This window comes from Rhea pennata, chromosome 37 (assembly GCF_028389875.1).
Source record: "Rhea pennata isolate bPtePen1 chromosome 37, bPtePen1.pri, whole genome shotgun sequence".
Classification (NCBI taxonomy): domain Eukaryota; kingdom Metazoa; phylum Chordata; class Aves; order Rheiformes; family Rheidae; genus Rhea; species Rhea pennata.
Window position 1 is genome coordinate 272974 of NC_084699.1, and position 15943 is coordinate 288916.

At 62.1% G+C, this 15943-nt stretch overlaps 3 protein-coding genes across 3 annotated transcripts; 2 read left to right on the forward strand and 1 right to left on the reverse strand.

Moving 5' to 3' along the window:
* The first annotated feature begins 338 nt into the window (after positions 1-338).
* SUPT16H (SPT16 homolog, facilitates chromatin remodeling subunit) lies at positions 339-7163 on the forward strand. Its single transcript, XM_062598794.1, has 26 exons — positions 339-477; positions 1243-1335; positions 1446-1616; positions 1696-1848; positions 1924-2070; positions 2267-2418; positions 2513-2685; positions 2762-2852; positions 3035-3108; positions 3195-3307; positions 3379-3444; positions 3543-3638; positions 3737-3852; positions 3968-4121; positions 4244-4371; positions 4473-4608; positions 4701-4827; positions 4911-5029; positions 5106-5231; positions 5312-5424; positions 5502-5577; positions 5668-5837; positions 5920-6049; positions 6144-6273; positions 6359-6436; positions 6525-7163. Exons 1-26 carry the CDS (start codon positions 412-414, stop codon positions 6665-6667), a joined length of 3141 nt encoding a protein of 1046 aa, XP_062454778.1. The 5' UTR covers positions 339-411; the 3' UTR covers positions 6668-7163.
* Positions 6744-12760, reverse strand: RPGRIP1 (RPGR interacting protein 1). The gene is given in 18 exon segments (XM_062598773.1): positions 6744-6882; positions 7200-7841; positions 7843-8033; positions 8107-8481; positions 8596-8839; positions 9208-9671; positions 9742-9845; positions 9953-10376; positions 10436-10573; positions 10678-10922; positions 11029-11114; positions 11199-11272; positions 11351-11602; positions 11685-11790; positions 11888-11971; positions 12062-12155; positions 12248-12574; positions 12694-12760. Coding segments are annotated over 18 exon segments (4056 nt in total).
* Positions 12761-13056: 296 nt separating this feature from the next.
* On the forward strand, positions 13057-15232 carry LOC134152998 (G-protein coupled receptor 4-like). The gene is made up of 3 exons (XM_062598774.1): positions 13057-13153; positions 14196-14668; positions 14768-15232. Exons 1-3 carry the CDS (start codon positions 13057-13059, stop codon positions 15230-15232), a joined length of 1035 nt encoding a protein of 344 aa, XP_062454758.1.
* Positions 15233-15943: the final 711 nt, after the last annotated feature.

Below are 15943 nucleotides of genomic sequence, written 5' to 3' on the forward strand. Positions count from 1 at the left end.
TGTGCGTGCGCATGTGCGAACGGCGGCGCGGCCCGCGGCGCCCCGCGGCGGGGGGAGGGTCGCGTGACGCCCAACGCCCGCCTGTTTTCCCGCCCTTGCGCATGCGCAGGGGCGCCGGCAGCGCGCCCTCCCCGCCTCCGGCCAGCTTTCCATTTCCAGCGCCGCCCCCTCGCGCGCGTGCTGATGGCGGGAGCGGGGGGGGAGAAGCGGCGCATGCGCAGGGGTCGTGGCACCGGAAGCGGAAGCGCGCGCCCTCGCGCGCTCTCTCTCGCTCGCCGTCGTCCTGGTTGTGGCGGGTGGCGGCGCGGGAAGCGCTTCCGGGTTGAGCGCGGGAGGCGGCGGGGGCGGCGGGGGAGCCCCCGCACGGCGGCACCGGCGACCGCAGCGCCCCGGCGAGCCCGAGCCGCCCCCATGGCGCTGAGCCTGGACCGCGAGGCCTACTACCGCCGCATCAAGCGTCTCTATGGCAACTGGCAGGTACGGGGGGGTCCCCAACGCTGCTGCCGGTTCCCCCCACTCGCGACGGCCTGCGGCGGAGCGGGGGAGGGTGTCACGAGGCCTCGGGGGTTTTACCGGGCCCGGGAAGAGCGAGGGAACCGGTCTATAGGGGGAGGTAACCGACTGGGGAGGAGCGACTGTTGGAGGGGGCGTAACAGGGTCTGTGGGGAGAAGGTGAACCTGAAAGGCGGGGAGGGGCTGTTTGGGAAGGGAAAGGTGCTCTGGGAATATTGGGGGGGATCTTAGGGGCTCGGGAGGGGTCACTGGATGTCTGTGGGTATCTGGAGAAGGGGAGTGGTCTGCGGGGGGGGATTGGGGGGAGCTAGCAGGCATAGGGTCGTGGAGGGAGCTCTAGGCTATTTGGGAGAGCTATGGGGGAGGTGGAGGGGTGTGTGGGGGATGGTTACCAGGCTGAAGGGGGGAGCAATTTGGAAGGGGGATAAGGAAAGAGCAACTGGCCATGGGAATTGGGGAGGGTCTGGGCCATTCGAGCAGAATGTTGCCAGGAGATCGGAGGGATTGGGGGAGAACTAGGCATGGGGGTTGAAGGAGGGTCAGAGGGGTGGTTTGAGGGGCTCAGGAGGGTTAGAGAGGCAGTTTAAGGGGTCACTGGACCTAGGGAGGGGGAGCTACTGGGGAAGGTTAGGGGGTGATCTATTTGAAGGAGCATGGGGATTTTGAGGGCTGTCAAGGGGGGTGGTTTTAACCCCCCATGGTGCCCTCCTCCCCTCTTACACCCCACAGAAGGGGGAGGACGAGTACGCCAACGTCGATGCCATTGTGGTGTCCGTGGGGGTGGACGAGGAGATCGTCTACGCCAAGTCCACTGCCCTGCAGGTGAGCTGGGTGGAGGGGGGCAGGAGAGCTGAGGCAGGGAGGCTGCCCCACATCCTCCCGTCCTCCACACACACAGGCAACTGACACCATCCCCTCTCTGTCCTTGGCAGACCTGGCTGTTTGGCTACGAGCTGACGGACACCATCATGGTTTTCTGCGAGGACAAGATTTTGTTCATGGCCAGCAAGAAGAAGGTGGAGTTCCTGAAGCAGGTGGCCAACAGTAAGGGTAACGAGAATGCCAACGGCCTCCCTGCTATCACGCTGCTGGTGCGGGAGAAGGTGAGCTGCCGGCACCGGGTGCCTCTCCCCGCTCTGGTGAGGCCTTCCCCTGATGCTTCCCGCTCTGTTCCCGGTGCAGAACGAGAGCAACAAAGCCAACTTCGAGAAGATGATTGAGGCGCTGAAAGCCAGCAAGAACGGCAAACGCATTGGGGTATTCAGCAAGGATAAGTTCCCCGGGGAGTTCATGAAGAGCTGGAATGACTGCCTTAGCAAAGAGGGCTTTGAGAAGGTGAGTGATGGAGCTGGGAGAAGGCGTGTGTGGGGGGAAGCCAGCTCCAGCTCATACTGCTGTTTGTCACTGCAGGTGGACATCAGCGCTGTGGTTGCTTACACCATTGCCGTGAAGGAGGATGGGGAGCTGAACCTCATGCGCAAGGCAGCCGCCATCACCTCCGAGGTCTTCAACAAGTTCTTCAAGGAGCGGGTCATGGAAATCGTCGATGCCGACGAGGTCAGAGGAGGGAGTGGAGAGAAACCCCGGAACTGGGGGTGGGCTTCTCGGGTTCGGACTGCGGTGGGGAGAGGATGAACGTGGGGGAGCTCGGTCTCAGTTTGGGACAAGTGTGGCTTGTGCTGGGGCGCTACACGGGTCTCAACCCCATGGGTTCAGCGCGTCCCTATTTCTTGCTTCCTGTGAATGTGCGCAGAAAGTGCGGCACAGCAAGTTGGCTGAGTCAGTGGAGAAAGCTATCGAGGAGAAGAAGTATTTATCCGGGGCGGATCCCTCCACCGTGGAGATGTGCTATCCGCCTATCATACAGAGTGGCGGCAACTACAACCTTAAGTTCAGCGTGGTCAGGTCTGTTCTCCGAGCGTTCCCCCGCCCCTTTCCCCACTTTTCTAGCTGGGAATATCCGTCGGCATGCGCCTTGATGGCTGCCACTCCCTTCCAGTGACAAGAACCACATGCACTTTGGAGCCATCACCTGCGCCATGGGCATCCGCTACAAGTCTTACTGCTCCAACCTGGTGCGCACCCTCATGGTCGACCCACCGCAGGACATGCAGGACAACTACACCTTTCTGCTGCAGCTGCAGGATGAGATGCTCAAGGAGATGCGGCACGGTGAGGGGCCGCATCCAAGGGGTGAGGAGCAACTGTGCTCCGCCCCCACGCTCAGGCCCTACTCTTTCTCGCCCAGGTGCCAAGCTGTGCGACGTCTATGCCACAGTCATGGATGTGGTGAAGAAGCAGAAGCCAGAGCTTTTGAGCAAAATCACCAAGAACTTAGGGTGAGCCTGTGTTCTCCTTGCCGCCATCCGGTCCCCTGTGAGACAGGATGAGGGTAGCTGCCTCTGGCGTGGAAGTGCCCTCTGCTGCAGGAGAAGGGGGGCACGGAGACATGGTGATGGTCTCAGGCACCTTGCAGGAGGCCTTGGAGGGGTTTGACACTCTCTGCTTGCCTCTCCTGCAGGTTCGCCATGGGCATCGAGTTCAGGGAGGGCTCCCTTGTCATCAACAGCAAGAACCAGCACCGTCTCAAGAAGGGTGAGCAGTGCGTCTCAGCCTGCTGCGCTGGCCTCTCTGGCAGCCCTTTCCCCTTGGGGCATCCCTGTCTCCTTTTCCTCTTTCAGGCATGGTCTTCAGCGTCAACATCGGCTTCTCGGACCTGACCAACAAGGAAGGCAAGAAGCCCGAGGAGCGGACGTACGCCATGTTCATCGGGGACACGGTGCTGGTGGACGAGGTGAGCGTGGGGCGGTGGCGGCGCCTCCTCCCACCACCCAGGAGCTGGCTGACCCACGCTCTCCCGCCCAGGACGGCCCCGCCACCATCCTCACCGCTGTCAAGAAGAAGGTCAAAAACGTCGGGATTTTTCTCAAGGTGAGGCCTGGGGACCCAGGAAGGAAAGGAGGGATGCCAGGAAAGTGAGCAGCGCGGGAGGAGACCCTCCCTCTCACCTGCCTCTCTGTCTCTCAAAGAACGAGGATGAGGAGGAGGAAGAGGAAGAAAAAGACGAAGCAGAAGACCTCCTGGGCCGCAGCTCCCGAGCTGCACTGCTGACGGAGAGGACTCGGGTGTGGCTCCTCGCCTCCCGGCTGTGCCCTGCCCCTGCCTGATGGGTGCTGGGGGCCCTGGCACGGCACCGGCGCCTTCACGTTTCTCCCGCCTGCAGAACGAGCTGACGGCCGAGGAGAAGCGCCGGGCACACCAGAAGGAGCTGGCCATGCAGCTCAATGAGGAGGCCAGGCGGCGCCTGACAGAGCAGAAGGGCGAGCAGCAGATACAGAAGTGAGGCGGTCGCAGAGCAGGGGCGATGCTTGGGAGGGGGCCCCTGCAGCATTGCGCATGCACCGCCTTCATCGCCTCCTCTTCCTCTGCCTCCTCCCCACACCACCACCACCAGAGCCCGAAAGTCCAACATCTCCTACAAGAACCCCTCACTGATGCCCAAGGAGCCCCACATCCGAGAGATGAAGATCTACATCGACAAGAAGTACGAGACTGTTATCATGCCAGTGTTTGGCATCGCCACCCCTTTCCACATCGCTACCATCAAGGTACACGTCTTCTGTCTGGCCCCAATTCCGGTGCGATAAAGGTGGCCTGTGTCCCCCTCTGGCTGTCAGTTCTGGGGGGATTCTGCCCACCTCACCCTGCCTTCTCCCTGCTCGTGGCACAGAACATCAGCATGTCGGTGGAGGGGGACTACACCTACTTGCGCATCAACTTTTACTGCCCAGGCAGCGCCCTGGGCCGCAACGAGGGCAACATCTTCCCCAACCCTGAAGCCACCTTTGTCAAGGAGATGTGAGTGCGCTGCCGCCGTCCTCTCCGGGGACACGGTGTTGGCGGAGCGTGCCGCCGCCCTCAACCGTGGCGTCCGCTCGCTCCCTCTCCCCCAACTGCAGCACCTATCGCGCCTCCAACATGAAGACCCCCGGGGAGCAGACGGTGCCAGCCCTCAACCTGCAGAACGCCTTCCGCATCATCAAGGAAGTGCAGAAGCGCTACAAGACCCGTGAGGCTGAGGAGAAGGAGAAGGAGGTGGGGAGGCAACCAGCGGCCTTGGCGCTGCGTAGACGGAAGAGCTATGGCGAGGAGCTGCGTGGCTTGCTCCGTCTCTTCCTTCTCTCCAGGGCATCGTCAAGCAAGACTCGCTGGTGATCAACCTCAACCGCAGCAACCCCAAGCTGAAGGACTTGTATATCCGCCCCAACATTGCCCAGAAGAGGATGCAGGGCTCGCTGGAAGCCCACGTCAACGGTACGAGGGAGGCCTGGGGTGGGGGTGGGCTGGGACAGCTCGGCGAGTCTCCTCGCCTCTCGCCGCTCCTCTCTGTGCGCCAGGTTTCCGCTTCACCTCGGTGCGTGGCGACAAGGTGGACATCCTCTACAACAACATCAAGCACGCCGTCTTCCAGCCATGCGACGGGGAGATGATCATCGTCTTGCACTTCCACCTGAAGGTACATCTGCTGCTGTTGCACCAGGATCAGAGGTCCTCAGGGCAGAGCCCTCACATCTGCCCCCTTCCCTGCCCAGAACGCCATCATGTTCGGGAAGAAACGGCACACGGACGTGCAGTTCTACACAGAAGTGGGCGAGATCACCACCGACCTGGGCAAGCACCAGCACATGCATGACCGTGACGACCTCTACGCCGAGCAGGTTGCGAGGGCGACAGACAGGCGCGTGCTCCCCATCTCTTGCTGCCGGAGCAGGGCTGAGCCTCCTTCCTCCCACCCTAGATGGAGCGGGAGATGCGTCACAAGCTGAAGACAGCCTTCAAGAACTTCATTGAGAAGGTGGAAGCTCTCACCAAGGAGGAGCTGGAGTTTGAAGTGCCCTTCCGGGAGCTGGGGTAAGCGAGGGTGTCCTCCCCCCACCATGGCTGCCGTGCCCCAGCGGCCACTGCGCTGATGCCCGTTGCCTCTGCAGGTTCAACGGTGCCCCGTACCGCAGCACATGCCTGCTGCAGCCCACCAGCAGCGCCCTGGTCAACTGCACCGAATGGGTGAGCATCACGGTGGGGCTGGGGAAGAGAACATGGGCCAGGGTGGGAGCAGGGCAGGGATGCCACTGACCCTCTGACATGCCCCGGCAGCCCCCCTTCGTGGTGACACTGGACGAGGTGGAGCTGATCCACTTTGAGCGGGTACAGTTCCACCTGAAGAACTTCGACATGGTCATTGTCTACAAGGACTACAGCAAGAAGGTCACCATGATCAACGCCATCCCCGTGGCTTCACTCGACCCCATCAAAGAGTGGCTTAAGTGAGCAACCTCCCCCAGCTTGCTCTGTCCCCCTGCGCCTGCCTTTGCAGATCCCTCACCCTCCTCTTCCTCTGCCTGGCAGCTCTTGCGACCTTAAGTACACAGAGGGCGTGCAGTCCCTCAACTGGACCAAAATCATGAAGACGATCGTGGACGACCCCGAGGGCTTCTTTGAGCAGGGCGGCTGGTCCTTCCTGGAGCCCGAGGGCGAGGTAGCGGTCACGGGGCGGTGGGACACACAGACGGGCACGTGCCTCCAGCTGGCGCCCAGACCGGACCGCAGCCGCTGTTCCGCTCCCTTCCCAGGGCAGCGACGCTGAGGTGGGCGAGTCCGAGTCAGAGATAGAGGATGAGACCTTTAACCCCTCAGAGGAGGACTACGAGGAAGAGGAGGAGGACAGCGACGAGGATTACTCCTCTGAGGCCGAGGAGTCGGGTAGGGCGGCCGCCCTTTTCCAGCTATGGCGCCCTGGTGCCCGGCCCGCTCTGGGCTGTGCTGAGGCGCCGTTTCCCCCTCGCAGAGTATTCCAAGGAATCCCTGGGCAGCGAGGAGGAGAGTGGGAAGGACTGGGATGAGCTGGAAGAAGAAGCCAGGAAAGGTGAGTGCCCGCTTCGGGCCATGTCTGGAGCGGCTCTGGAGCTTCCCAGCTGAGCTGCTCCCCCTTTGTCTCTCCTTCCCTGCTACAGCCGACCGGGAGAGCCAGTATGAGGAGGAGGAGGAGCACAGCCGCAGCCGGAAGAGGAAGATGCCGGCGCACAGCTCCGGCCGCAGCAGCCACGGCCGCAGCCCAGGCCGCAGCACTGGCCCCCCCAAGAAGAAGAGGAAGTAGCACCGGACTTGACTTCTCCCCTGTGGAGCACCAGGTCCCAGCCATGAACTGTCTTTTCCCTCCCCTTCTTTTTCCCCTACCCTTCTCCGTTTCTCGAGGGTTTTTTTTTCTGGCCATTTGTACGGACCAAGGAGCTGTGTGAGGACGCCCAGCCCGGCTCTGCCCTCCTGCCTGCTGCTGGCTGCACGGTCCCCCCCAGCCCGCTCCCGAGAACGCTGCGGGTGGGAAGGGGACGGAAAGGCTGCCCCGGACCTCCCCCTCCCCCCTTTTTTTTCCGGCGCTGTCCCATATTTATCTCCGTTCCTCTGCCAGTGGGAGAGGCTGTTTTGGGGGAGAGGAGGGGAGCAGTAGCTCCCAGGAGGGAGGAGCGGGGCAGGTGCTCTCTCTCTTCCTTTTTTTTTTTTTTTTTTTTTTTTTTTGTAGCCGGTAGCTCTTGGTATTTTCAAAACTTTGGAAGACTCGCAACGTTAAATAAAATGTGTGTTTTTTTTTTTTTTTTTTTTTTTTTTTTTTTTTAAACAGTGGTCTTTGCCACGTCTTCATGAGCTCACTGCGGGAGGGGGCCATGCTGGCACTCGGCTTGCCGCCCCCGGCGGTACACGGTGCGAAGGGCGTCCGCCGCTTCCACGCTGACCCGGAGCCGGCCAAGGGCCAGGCCGGGCTCTGCCAGGCTGCAGACTGGTTCCGCAGAGAGGGGAGAAAAATGTGGCGGGAGAGGGAGTTTTGGTCAGGGCTGGGTGCCAGGCAGGGGGAGGCAGCCAGCAGCCGCGGCACTCGCTCACCATCCAGGTCACGCTCCAGCGCGTCGCAGCCTGTCCGCAGCATCTCGGCCAGGTCGAGCCAGGCAGCACCCAGCTCCTGGCGCTTGCCGCTGGCTGCTCCCCCCGGGGGCTCGCTCACCACTGCGAAGCGCAGGCTGTGGTGGCAGCAGGCAGCACCCCTCAGCATAAGGAATTTGAGCCAGGAATCTGGGGATGCACCCCGGAGAGAGGGGATGGTTCTTCTATTGCTCACCAGCTGCGTCCTGGCTTCTTGTCCCGCAGCATGGCAAAGAGCAGCTCCTGCCGTGCCTTTCCCACCTCTCCGTCTAGATGGATCACTGCAGGGGGGAAAAGGGGGTCCAGCGGGATTGGCTCCGGGTTGTGCTCCAGGCGGGTGCTGGGGCTTGCTCCTCACCTTGGCTGGAATGGAAGAAAACCTCCTCACCGCCCCGGGGCTCCCGCAGCGCCAGGGGCGTCTCTGTCTCAGCCGGTGGCACGCCAGGAAAGCGGTACGCTACGCGGAGCTGCCGGAGGTGGCTGCCAGAGCCAGAGGTGCCGGTGTGCAGGCACAGAGAGACCACTTCCACACGGATGCGCTTGGAGGCCTGTGGGAGACAGGTGCAGCGAGAATCACCGCCCGTGCACATGCTTGCTGGTGGGCTCCCAGCAGCTGCTTACCGGCACCAGCGTCCAGGCACTGCTCCCCACCACGACCTCGTCGCTGTCTGTGCTCAGCGCCTCCTGCTCCGAGGAAGCTGCGGCAGCCGATAGTTTTAGGAATGGCAACGCCTCCAGAGGCATTTCAGCCTGCACCAGCCAGAGAAGGTCGTTACCTGCAGCCTCCGGCACCCGGGCTGATGCGTGGTGCCGTGGGAGGGAGCCGGGGGCTCTGTACGCTGTTGCAGCCCGGCACCTGCGGGTGCTGCTGTCCTGGTGTGCCGGCGGCACGTAGCAGCGCTGCCACTCCAGGCTGAGGCTGATCGTACCGTTGGGAGTCCCGTGGGGATCCGTCAAGGTAAAGTCTCCTGTTGGGCCCAGAGCACAGCATCCCCCCTTTGCTCAGTGTCGTGGAGAGGCTCCCTGCCAGCCCATCCCAGGGCGTGACACACGGATCCTGGGCACCGCGTAGGAATCCCGAACACATCATAAGGATTGCAGATGTGTCACAGGAATCCTGGATGCATCGCAACCATCCTGGACGCCTCTTGGCAATCCCAGGTGCGTTTCAAGCATCCCGGATGTGCCACCATCCCAGATGCCGTGCAGCAATCCTGGATGCATCGTGAAGATCCCGGGCGCATTGTGAGGATCCTGGGCACCTCCCAGCAATCCTAGGTGTGTCACTAGGATCCCAGATGCCATGCAGCAATCCCGGATGCGTCCTGAGGACTGCGGATGCATCCAAGGATCTCTGGTAATCCCGGACACCTTGTTGGGATCCCAGGTGTGTCACGTGGACTGCAGGATCCCTGGTGATCCCATATACTTCATGGGGATCCCAGATGTCATGCGGTAATCCCAGATCTATCATGAAGACTGCAGATGTATCCAAGGATCCTTGGTGATCCTGGATGCATTGTGGGAATCCCAGGCACTCTACAGGGATCCCAGATGCCTCATGGGGATCGTGAATGCCATGCAGCAATCCCAGACACATCACAAGGACTGCAGATGCATCTGAGGATCCCTGGCAATCCCAGATGTGTTGCAGGGATCCCATGTGTGTCATGAGGACTGTGGATACATCATGAGGATCCCTGGCTATCCTAGGCACCTCACGGAGATCCTGAGCGCCTCCTCGCAATCCTGGGTGCCTCGTGGGATCCCAGACACGTTACGGGGATCCCGGCCGCCACGTAAGCCTCACCTGCAATGCTGCACCCACGAGCCAGGGGCAGCAGCGGCACCTCCGCCTTGCCCATGTAGGCGCCAGGCTCATTGTCATCGGCGTCGAAGACGTACACACTGAGGCAGCCCAGCCGCAGGTAGCGGTGCAGCTCGGCCGTGACCCACAGCGGGAAGGCCTGCAGGTCACTGAAGCGTGGTGCCCTGCTGCCAGGCTCCACCGGCGTGGTGTGGTCAGGGAAGGCAAAGAAGCGGTAGACGGCGTAGGGGCTGGGCTGGGCGCCCGGGCGCCGGGCCCGCAACCCTGCACAGCCCGTCACTCGCACCCACAGCTCGTTGGGCCACCCCTCGGGCTCTGGCATCTGTGGGGGGGAGCTGGTGGGGTGAGTAAGTGCCGCCTGCCGTGCCATCCATAAAGGCCCAGAGCCAGCCCCAGGGAGGGCCACAGCTCCGTGCACCCCACCGCACACTCGCCTCCTCCTCCGAGCTGGATCCGGAGGCATTAGGGTGCTCCGCCGGCAGCTGCAGCCTCGTCCAGTACTCCAGCACTCCATAATGTTCTCCGCTCGGACCTGCACGTGGGGAGAGGAGGCGGCTGCTGCAGGTTAGGCATCCGGAGGCAGGAAAAGTGGCAGCAGAGAGAGATGCTGCTAAGGGCACTGGTGCAGGCAGCGCGTACCCCGCAGCGTGGCCGTGGCGTGCACCCGCTGGCCGTGCCCCAGCGCCTTGCTGAAGCGTAGCCAGCATGAGGCCAGTGTGCCGTGCTCAGTGGCAGCGGCCCAATGGAGCTCCAGGCGGGCGGCGGAGCGCCGCAGGTAGCGCAGGAAGAGGGGCTCGCCCCGTGCTGCGTACTGCGAGGTGAAGCTGTAGCAGGGCTGGGGCCCCAGTGCCAGAGGTGTGCAGTGAGTCTCGAAGTCGTACACGCCATAGGTGCAGAAGGTGAGGGGCTCGGCATCTCCCAGGCGCCCCAGCGCCTCCACCGACAGAGCTGCCCTGGCCACGTGCAGCTCCAGCAGCACCTCTCCGCCGCTCGGAGCCGCACGGGCATCGTCCGATGGTGGCGCTGGGAGCTGCCGGGCACCGTAGACGAAGTCGTGCAGCCGCTCTGGGTGGAGAGGGAGGGCGGTGGCGGGAGGAAGTGGGTGGGCGTCGTGTTGGCTACCGCCTCTGTGGCCACCTTACCCTCCAGCTGCTGGAGGCGGGCGGTACGGAGATCCAGGAGCCGGGCTTGTTGCTGATGCTCCTCTTCGTGGCTCTGGCGCTCCTGCTCCGCCTGCAGTGCCACGCTCTCCAGCTCTGCCTGCCGTGGCATTCCCGCTCAGGTCAGTGCCCTCGGGACACAAGGTGAATTCCAGCTCTGTCGGGTCGCTCCTACCAGCTCTAGGGTGGAGGAGAGATCCGTACCTGGTAGTTCCTGTTGAGGCGGTGCTGCAGGATCAGCATGTCACGCGTCTTCTCCAGCTCCAGAGCCGTCTCAGCATGTGCCGCCTCCGTCTCGTGGACTTTCTGCCTCAGGGCGAGTAGCTCCTCCAACCCTGGCACGTGGGGATGCTCTGGGGTACCTGGCTCCTCCTGCCACTGCTCCTCTTGCTCCGTACCACCCAGGAGCGTCCCATCTGGTCGCTGCTCCAGCTCCTTGTGCTGAGCTGCTGATGGGGGGGGAGGGGGAGTCCTTGCAACTGCAAAGCCATGTGAAAATGTGCATTTTGAGGTTAGTTTTCTTCTTTTTTCCTCCTGCGAGTGGCAAGTGCTCACCCGTTTCCTGCTCCAACACCGCTGGCAGCTGTGCCTCAGCCAGTGTCTCTGGCGGCAGTGACGGTAGCTCCTTGCGATGCAGGGAGCTGCAGAGAGAAAGGCCAGGCGATGCTCAGGGCGCTCCGGAAGGGATCGCCCACTGGACCGCACATACTGGAGCCCCACCACACCTCCGCAGCAGCTTGTCGTAATCCTCCTTCAGCAGGTCTCGCTCCTGCTCCAGATCACCAATCCGCTCCTGGAACTGGAAGGGGGCAGTGAGGTGGGAGTGCAAAGCCTGCTGTGAGGGGGCAGCCACGCCAGCCAGCTGGGGTGCTCCCACCTCCTCCAGTGCCCGCCGCAATCCAGAGAGCCGCGGCAGCCGCCGCTCCAGGGCTGCAGCCCGGCGCGTCTCCTCGGCCAGCCGCCCTGCAAGCTCTTCCACCCGGGCCAGGAGGGCATCGCCGGTGGCTCGGGCTATCTCCTGGTGCTGTAGAGGAAGAGGGCGAGTCGTGGGGTGACTCTGGCACAGGGTGGTCAGCACGTCCTCGCCCCTTCCATCAGTGGCTACCTGCCGCAGCTGGCTCTCGTAGGCCTGGGGAAAGGAAAAGAAAACACCAGGTGCCGTTATCTCCCTGTTATTTCCCCATTATCACTCTCCTGGGCTGGCACCTCACCTGCTGCAGGTCACCCAGGCGGGCTCGGGCCCCGGCCAGCTCCACGCCTCGTTCCCGCAGGAGCCGCTGGAGCCGGATCAGCTCCACATTACTCTGGATGGCTGCTCTATAGTAAGCAGGAGGGAAGTGAGTGGCTTTTAGCTTGCATTGGCGTGCCCCAGCTTTGCCCCTCTGTTTCCGCAGGGGCCAAACAGACAATGTACCGGCGCAGCCGACACTGCTGCTCCGCCTCGCTGCCGTGCTGAAGGCACGTGAGCTGCCGCTCGGGGAAGCTGGCTCCCCACGTGCTGCGAGAGAGGTAGCAGAGGGGGATTTTTTGCATGAGGAGATCAGAGCTTAGATATGGGAAAAACATCGTCACACGTGGATGCACTCACAGCCTCTCTGTGCAGAGTCCACCCTCCTCAGCAACGTGGCGCCCGGTGGGAGCCGCGTGGGCTGTTCTCACTCCCAGAGCCCGCTCTGGCATCCCTGCGGCGGCACCAGGAAGTAGGTCAGCGAGTTTCCAGTGGGCGCAGAGGGAGACGCACTTCAGGGAAGAGCGGCCGTGTGCCCAGCCTCACCCAGGTGATGCTTCCTGCTCCCTCTGCCGCCTCGGTGGAGCGGCCGGCGGTGCAGCCGGCAGTGGCACCGCTGGAGCAGCAGCTGCTGCCGGTAGGTGAGCAGGGACTGCCGCAGACCCCAGTTTCGCCGCTCCAGCTTGCCCGCACGTACCCGCAGCGCTTCCAGCGCCTTCACCAGCTCTGGCTGGCCGTTGGGCCCCGAGCGGCGTGTGGCTGGGTCTCGTGGTCCCGCAGTGGGCTGTTTCCACCTCCCCGTGCACTCCTGCCAGTTCTCCTCGCGTTGCTGCCGGAGATGCTCCCTGTGGCTCTGGGGCTGCACTGCCCCCTCTGAAAAGCCGAATGGGGAGCAAGCATAGCTGGGCTTCGCACAGGAACCTTGCAGGAGCTCTGGCCCTCCCTCCGCACCCGGGGACGGAGCCAGAGGGAAGGGGCTGCATGGGGCTGACCTGTGACGGGGTCTGTGTCCCTGACGGGCAGCTCTCCGGCGGTCTCGTCCAGGAGCGGCCGCAGCATGGTCCGGCCTGCGAGCCTTCCAGCTAATCTGCTGCCGTCTGCCAGATAGGAAGAAATACTTAGACACCTAAATACCTCAGAAATCCTGGCTGCCTCAGGCAGCACTGTGTCCCGCCCAGAGAGGAGGGAATACTCTCTGTAATCCGCATAATCCGGCTGCCATCGTGCATTTATGTCCTTTCCTGTGCTGGCCCCCTGCCGAAGCTCAACACGATTTAAGGGCGCAAAATGCCCCAGCAGGGCAGGAAGGCGTCTCAGTGGAAGGCCGGGCCGCCGCAAGTACGTGAGCCGGCGCAATGGGGGCTGTGGCGAGCGTGGTTTCAGCACAGCAGAAGGTTATTGAGGACGGCAGGCGCCTCGCCGTGCTGCCGGCCAGTGCTGGGGATCCTCCAGGTAGCTCCAGACGTTCATTAAACCCTGCCCAGAGTCCAGCTTTGGGACCAGAATGCCAGTGACCTGCAGAGCGGGAGCGTGATTTTTCAGGTGAGGGTCTGGCTGCTTGAATGGTCCTGCTTGGGATAAATTGGCGCTGTGGTTGCCCGGTCCCGAAGCACAGGGAATTTCTCCGGTCAGAAATTGAGTATTTTTTCCCCCTTTGCATTCCTGTGGGGATTGTGCCTCAGAGTAGTTCTCCTCTGTCTTCTCCAGCACAGTGAGGCACAGAGGGATTTGGGAACAGGCACTAGAGGTGAGGGGCATTCCTCCTGCTCGTGCTTTGACCTGGGGAAGAGTGCATTGGGGAGAGAAGAGCGGAATGAAAATTAGGGAAATCGGTAACGGGTACAGGCCTGGTGCTGCCCTAGCAATAGGCCAGATGGAAAGCAGGAAAGTCCAGTCCTTCCCAAAAGCTCAGATGTTTTGTGGCCAATGATAGGAACGAAACAAGCGGGCTGCCAAAACCTCAATAATTTGCTGCCTCAATGAGTTATGATGAACTTTGATGTAGCACTGACAGACCGAGAGACTAATAGTTAACGTGGCTGTGGTGAAGAGTAGCTATACATTCATTTCTGTGCTGAAGAAAACAGAGTAAAATTTGGCATTTTTCCCTCCCCCGAGCACTCGGCAGTGCTTTACCTTAGCTTAGCGTTCGCCCCAGCGAGACGACGCGCCTTTCCGCTGTGGCCCAGGCTCATCTTATCGCGCGGCATTTCCGAGCGCTCATCTCTGCGTGAGCCCGCAAGCCACGGCGAGGCCCCAGTTCCCACCGGCCCGCGCAGCGAGCGGTGCTTCACGCCGTGGGGGTTTTCGAGGCATCCGCTGCAAGCACGTGTGCTGTGTGCGGGTCACCGTGGCTTTCTGACTGCAGCTCTGGGGACAAATGTCTCTGTCCTGAAGGAAACAGGAGCAAGTGGCCGCTCCCAGAGGGGAATAGGGACAAGGAGTAAATTACCGGGGACGCTGCTGGAGCTGCGTTCCGTCCTCTCTCACGCAGGAGGAGTGCGTGGAGGCCCACCGACAAGCCCTGGGAACACGGCTTGCTCCTTCACAGTCACGCAAGTTGCTGGCATGGACAACTCCTCCCAGTGGCATGTGCCCTTTAACTCCACCAAGCATTTTCTCCTCCCCATCTACAGCCTTGTGCTTGGTGCCGGGCTGCCCCTGAATGGCCTGGCCCTCTGGGCCCTGCTGTCCCAGACTAGCACGTCGGTGCTCTTCACCTACATGCTGAACGTGGTGGTGGCCAACCTGCTGCAGCTTCTGACGCTGCCCTTCTGGATCGACTACAGCCGCCAGGACCACGTTTGGTCTTGGGGTAGCACCACCTGCAGAGGGGTGGGCCTGACCTTCCTCACAGCCCTCTATGCCAAGAACGGCTTCCTCTGCCTCATCGCCATGGAGCGCTACCTGGGGCTGGTCCATCCACTGCGCTTCCGGGGCCTGCAGACGGCACGCAGCGCAGCCGGGGTGAGCGCAGCCTCCTGGGCGCTGGTGGCCATCCTCTGCCTCGTGGGCGGCCTCCTCCAGCCGGTGGAGGAGCTGAGACCTCACCTCTGCTACGAGCAGCTGTGCCCCAGAGAGAAGCGCTATGCTGTGTTCAGGACAGCTGCCGGAGTCCTCTCCTTCTTCCTGCCCTGCTTCTTCATGACCTTCTTCTACCTCCGCGGCCTGGGGAAGCTCAAGGAAGTGACCACCCTCAATGGGAAAGCCAAGAGGAAGATCACTCGGTTCATCGCTTGCATGATCATTGCCTTCTATCTGCTCCAGGTCCCTTACCAGGCTACCTCCTACTCCAAGTTCATGGCACAGCTGCTGCTGGAGAACAGCTGCTCCTTCGAGGGGTATCTCTTCACCTACGACCGCCTGGCACTGGGCCTCACCACCATCAGCGATGTGGCCGACCCCCTCCTCTACATCCTGCTCCTCAAGGACGTGCGAGAGGCGCTTGCCAAGCGCCTGGTGTGCTGGGGCAGCACCCCAGCGATGGGGGGGGGGCACCAGGGCCCAGTGCCAGCATGTACCACAGTGTGATGCCCCCTTCGCACTGTCTCTGCCTCTGTTAGAGCACCCAAGAGGGGTAAAGCCCTGGGATAAGGGCTAGTGCTGAGGAAGGCCCCTTCATCCCCCAAAATCTTTACACCCCTCCCCCCCCCCCAACCCGCTGTCTCTGCCTCTGGAAAAGCATCTATGAGGGAGAGAGAGATGCCCCCCGCCCCAGGATCGGAGCTGGTGCTGAGGGACCAGGCCCCACATTGGGGAGGGAGTCCTCAAACGCATCCCCTCTTTTGGGGCCGGTCCCTGCTTTTCTTTGCCCTCATTAAACTATCTTTTTTTATTATTTTTTTTAATTCGAGTTCTTCTCCCCCTCCCCCAATAGCTATCATTTCCTGCTTCTGTGGGAGCCCTTGGCCTTAGCAGCCCTCACACCTCAGCCATGGCCACCGCCTGTCAGCATAGCCCCGCCCCCTCCCGCCCGGTAACGGCTCCCGAGGTTTCAAATCAGCCTATCAGCGTGCAGTATGGGGGGGGGGGGAGATTGACAGGAGAATGGAATAATTCTGTGCAGGTGCCGCAGCCGGCGCAGCCAATCGCCGTCGAGGATCACGCCTAAGCTTCCGCCCTTCCCCCTCCTCGCGCAGCGTCATCTCCCCCTGGCCAATAGAAAACCGTCGGCGCCGAAGAGGGGGCGTGGGAGTGCACCGCGCAAGCGCATCGCTGCTCGTTGTCAGCGCAGGGGCTATG

What these genes read in the sequence shown, in the direction of transcription:
- SUPT16H (XM_062598794.1), top strand. Translation starts at nt 412, where the DNA reads ATGGCGCTGAGCCTGGACCGCGAGGCCTACTACCGCCGCATCAAGCGT. An exon ending in ACGTCGGGATTTTTCTCAAG is followed by an intron (nt 3,445 to 3,542) that starts GTGAGGCCTGGG and finishes TGTCTCTCAAAG; the next exon opens with AACGAGGATGAGGAGGAGGA. An exon ending in TGCTGACGGAGAGGACTCGG is followed by an intron (nt 3,639 to 3,736) that starts GTGTGGCTCCTC and finishes TCCCGCCTGCAG; the next exon opens with AACGAGCTGACGGCCGAGGA.
- LOC134152998 (XM_062598774.1), top strand. Translation starts at nt 13,057, where the DNA reads ATGGGGGCTGTGGCGAGCGTGGTTTCAGCACAGCAGAAGGTTATTGAG. An exon ending in CAGTGCTGGGGATCCTCCAG is followed by an intron (nt 13,154 to 14,195) that starts GTAGCTCCAGAC and finishes TCTCTCACGCAG; the next exon opens with GAGGAGTGCGTGGAGGCCCA. An exon ending in CGGCACGCAGCGCAGCCGGG is followed by an intron (nt 14,669 to 14,767) that starts GTGAGCGCAGCC and finishes TGCTACGAGCAG; the next exon opens with CTGTGCCCCAGAGAGAAGCG.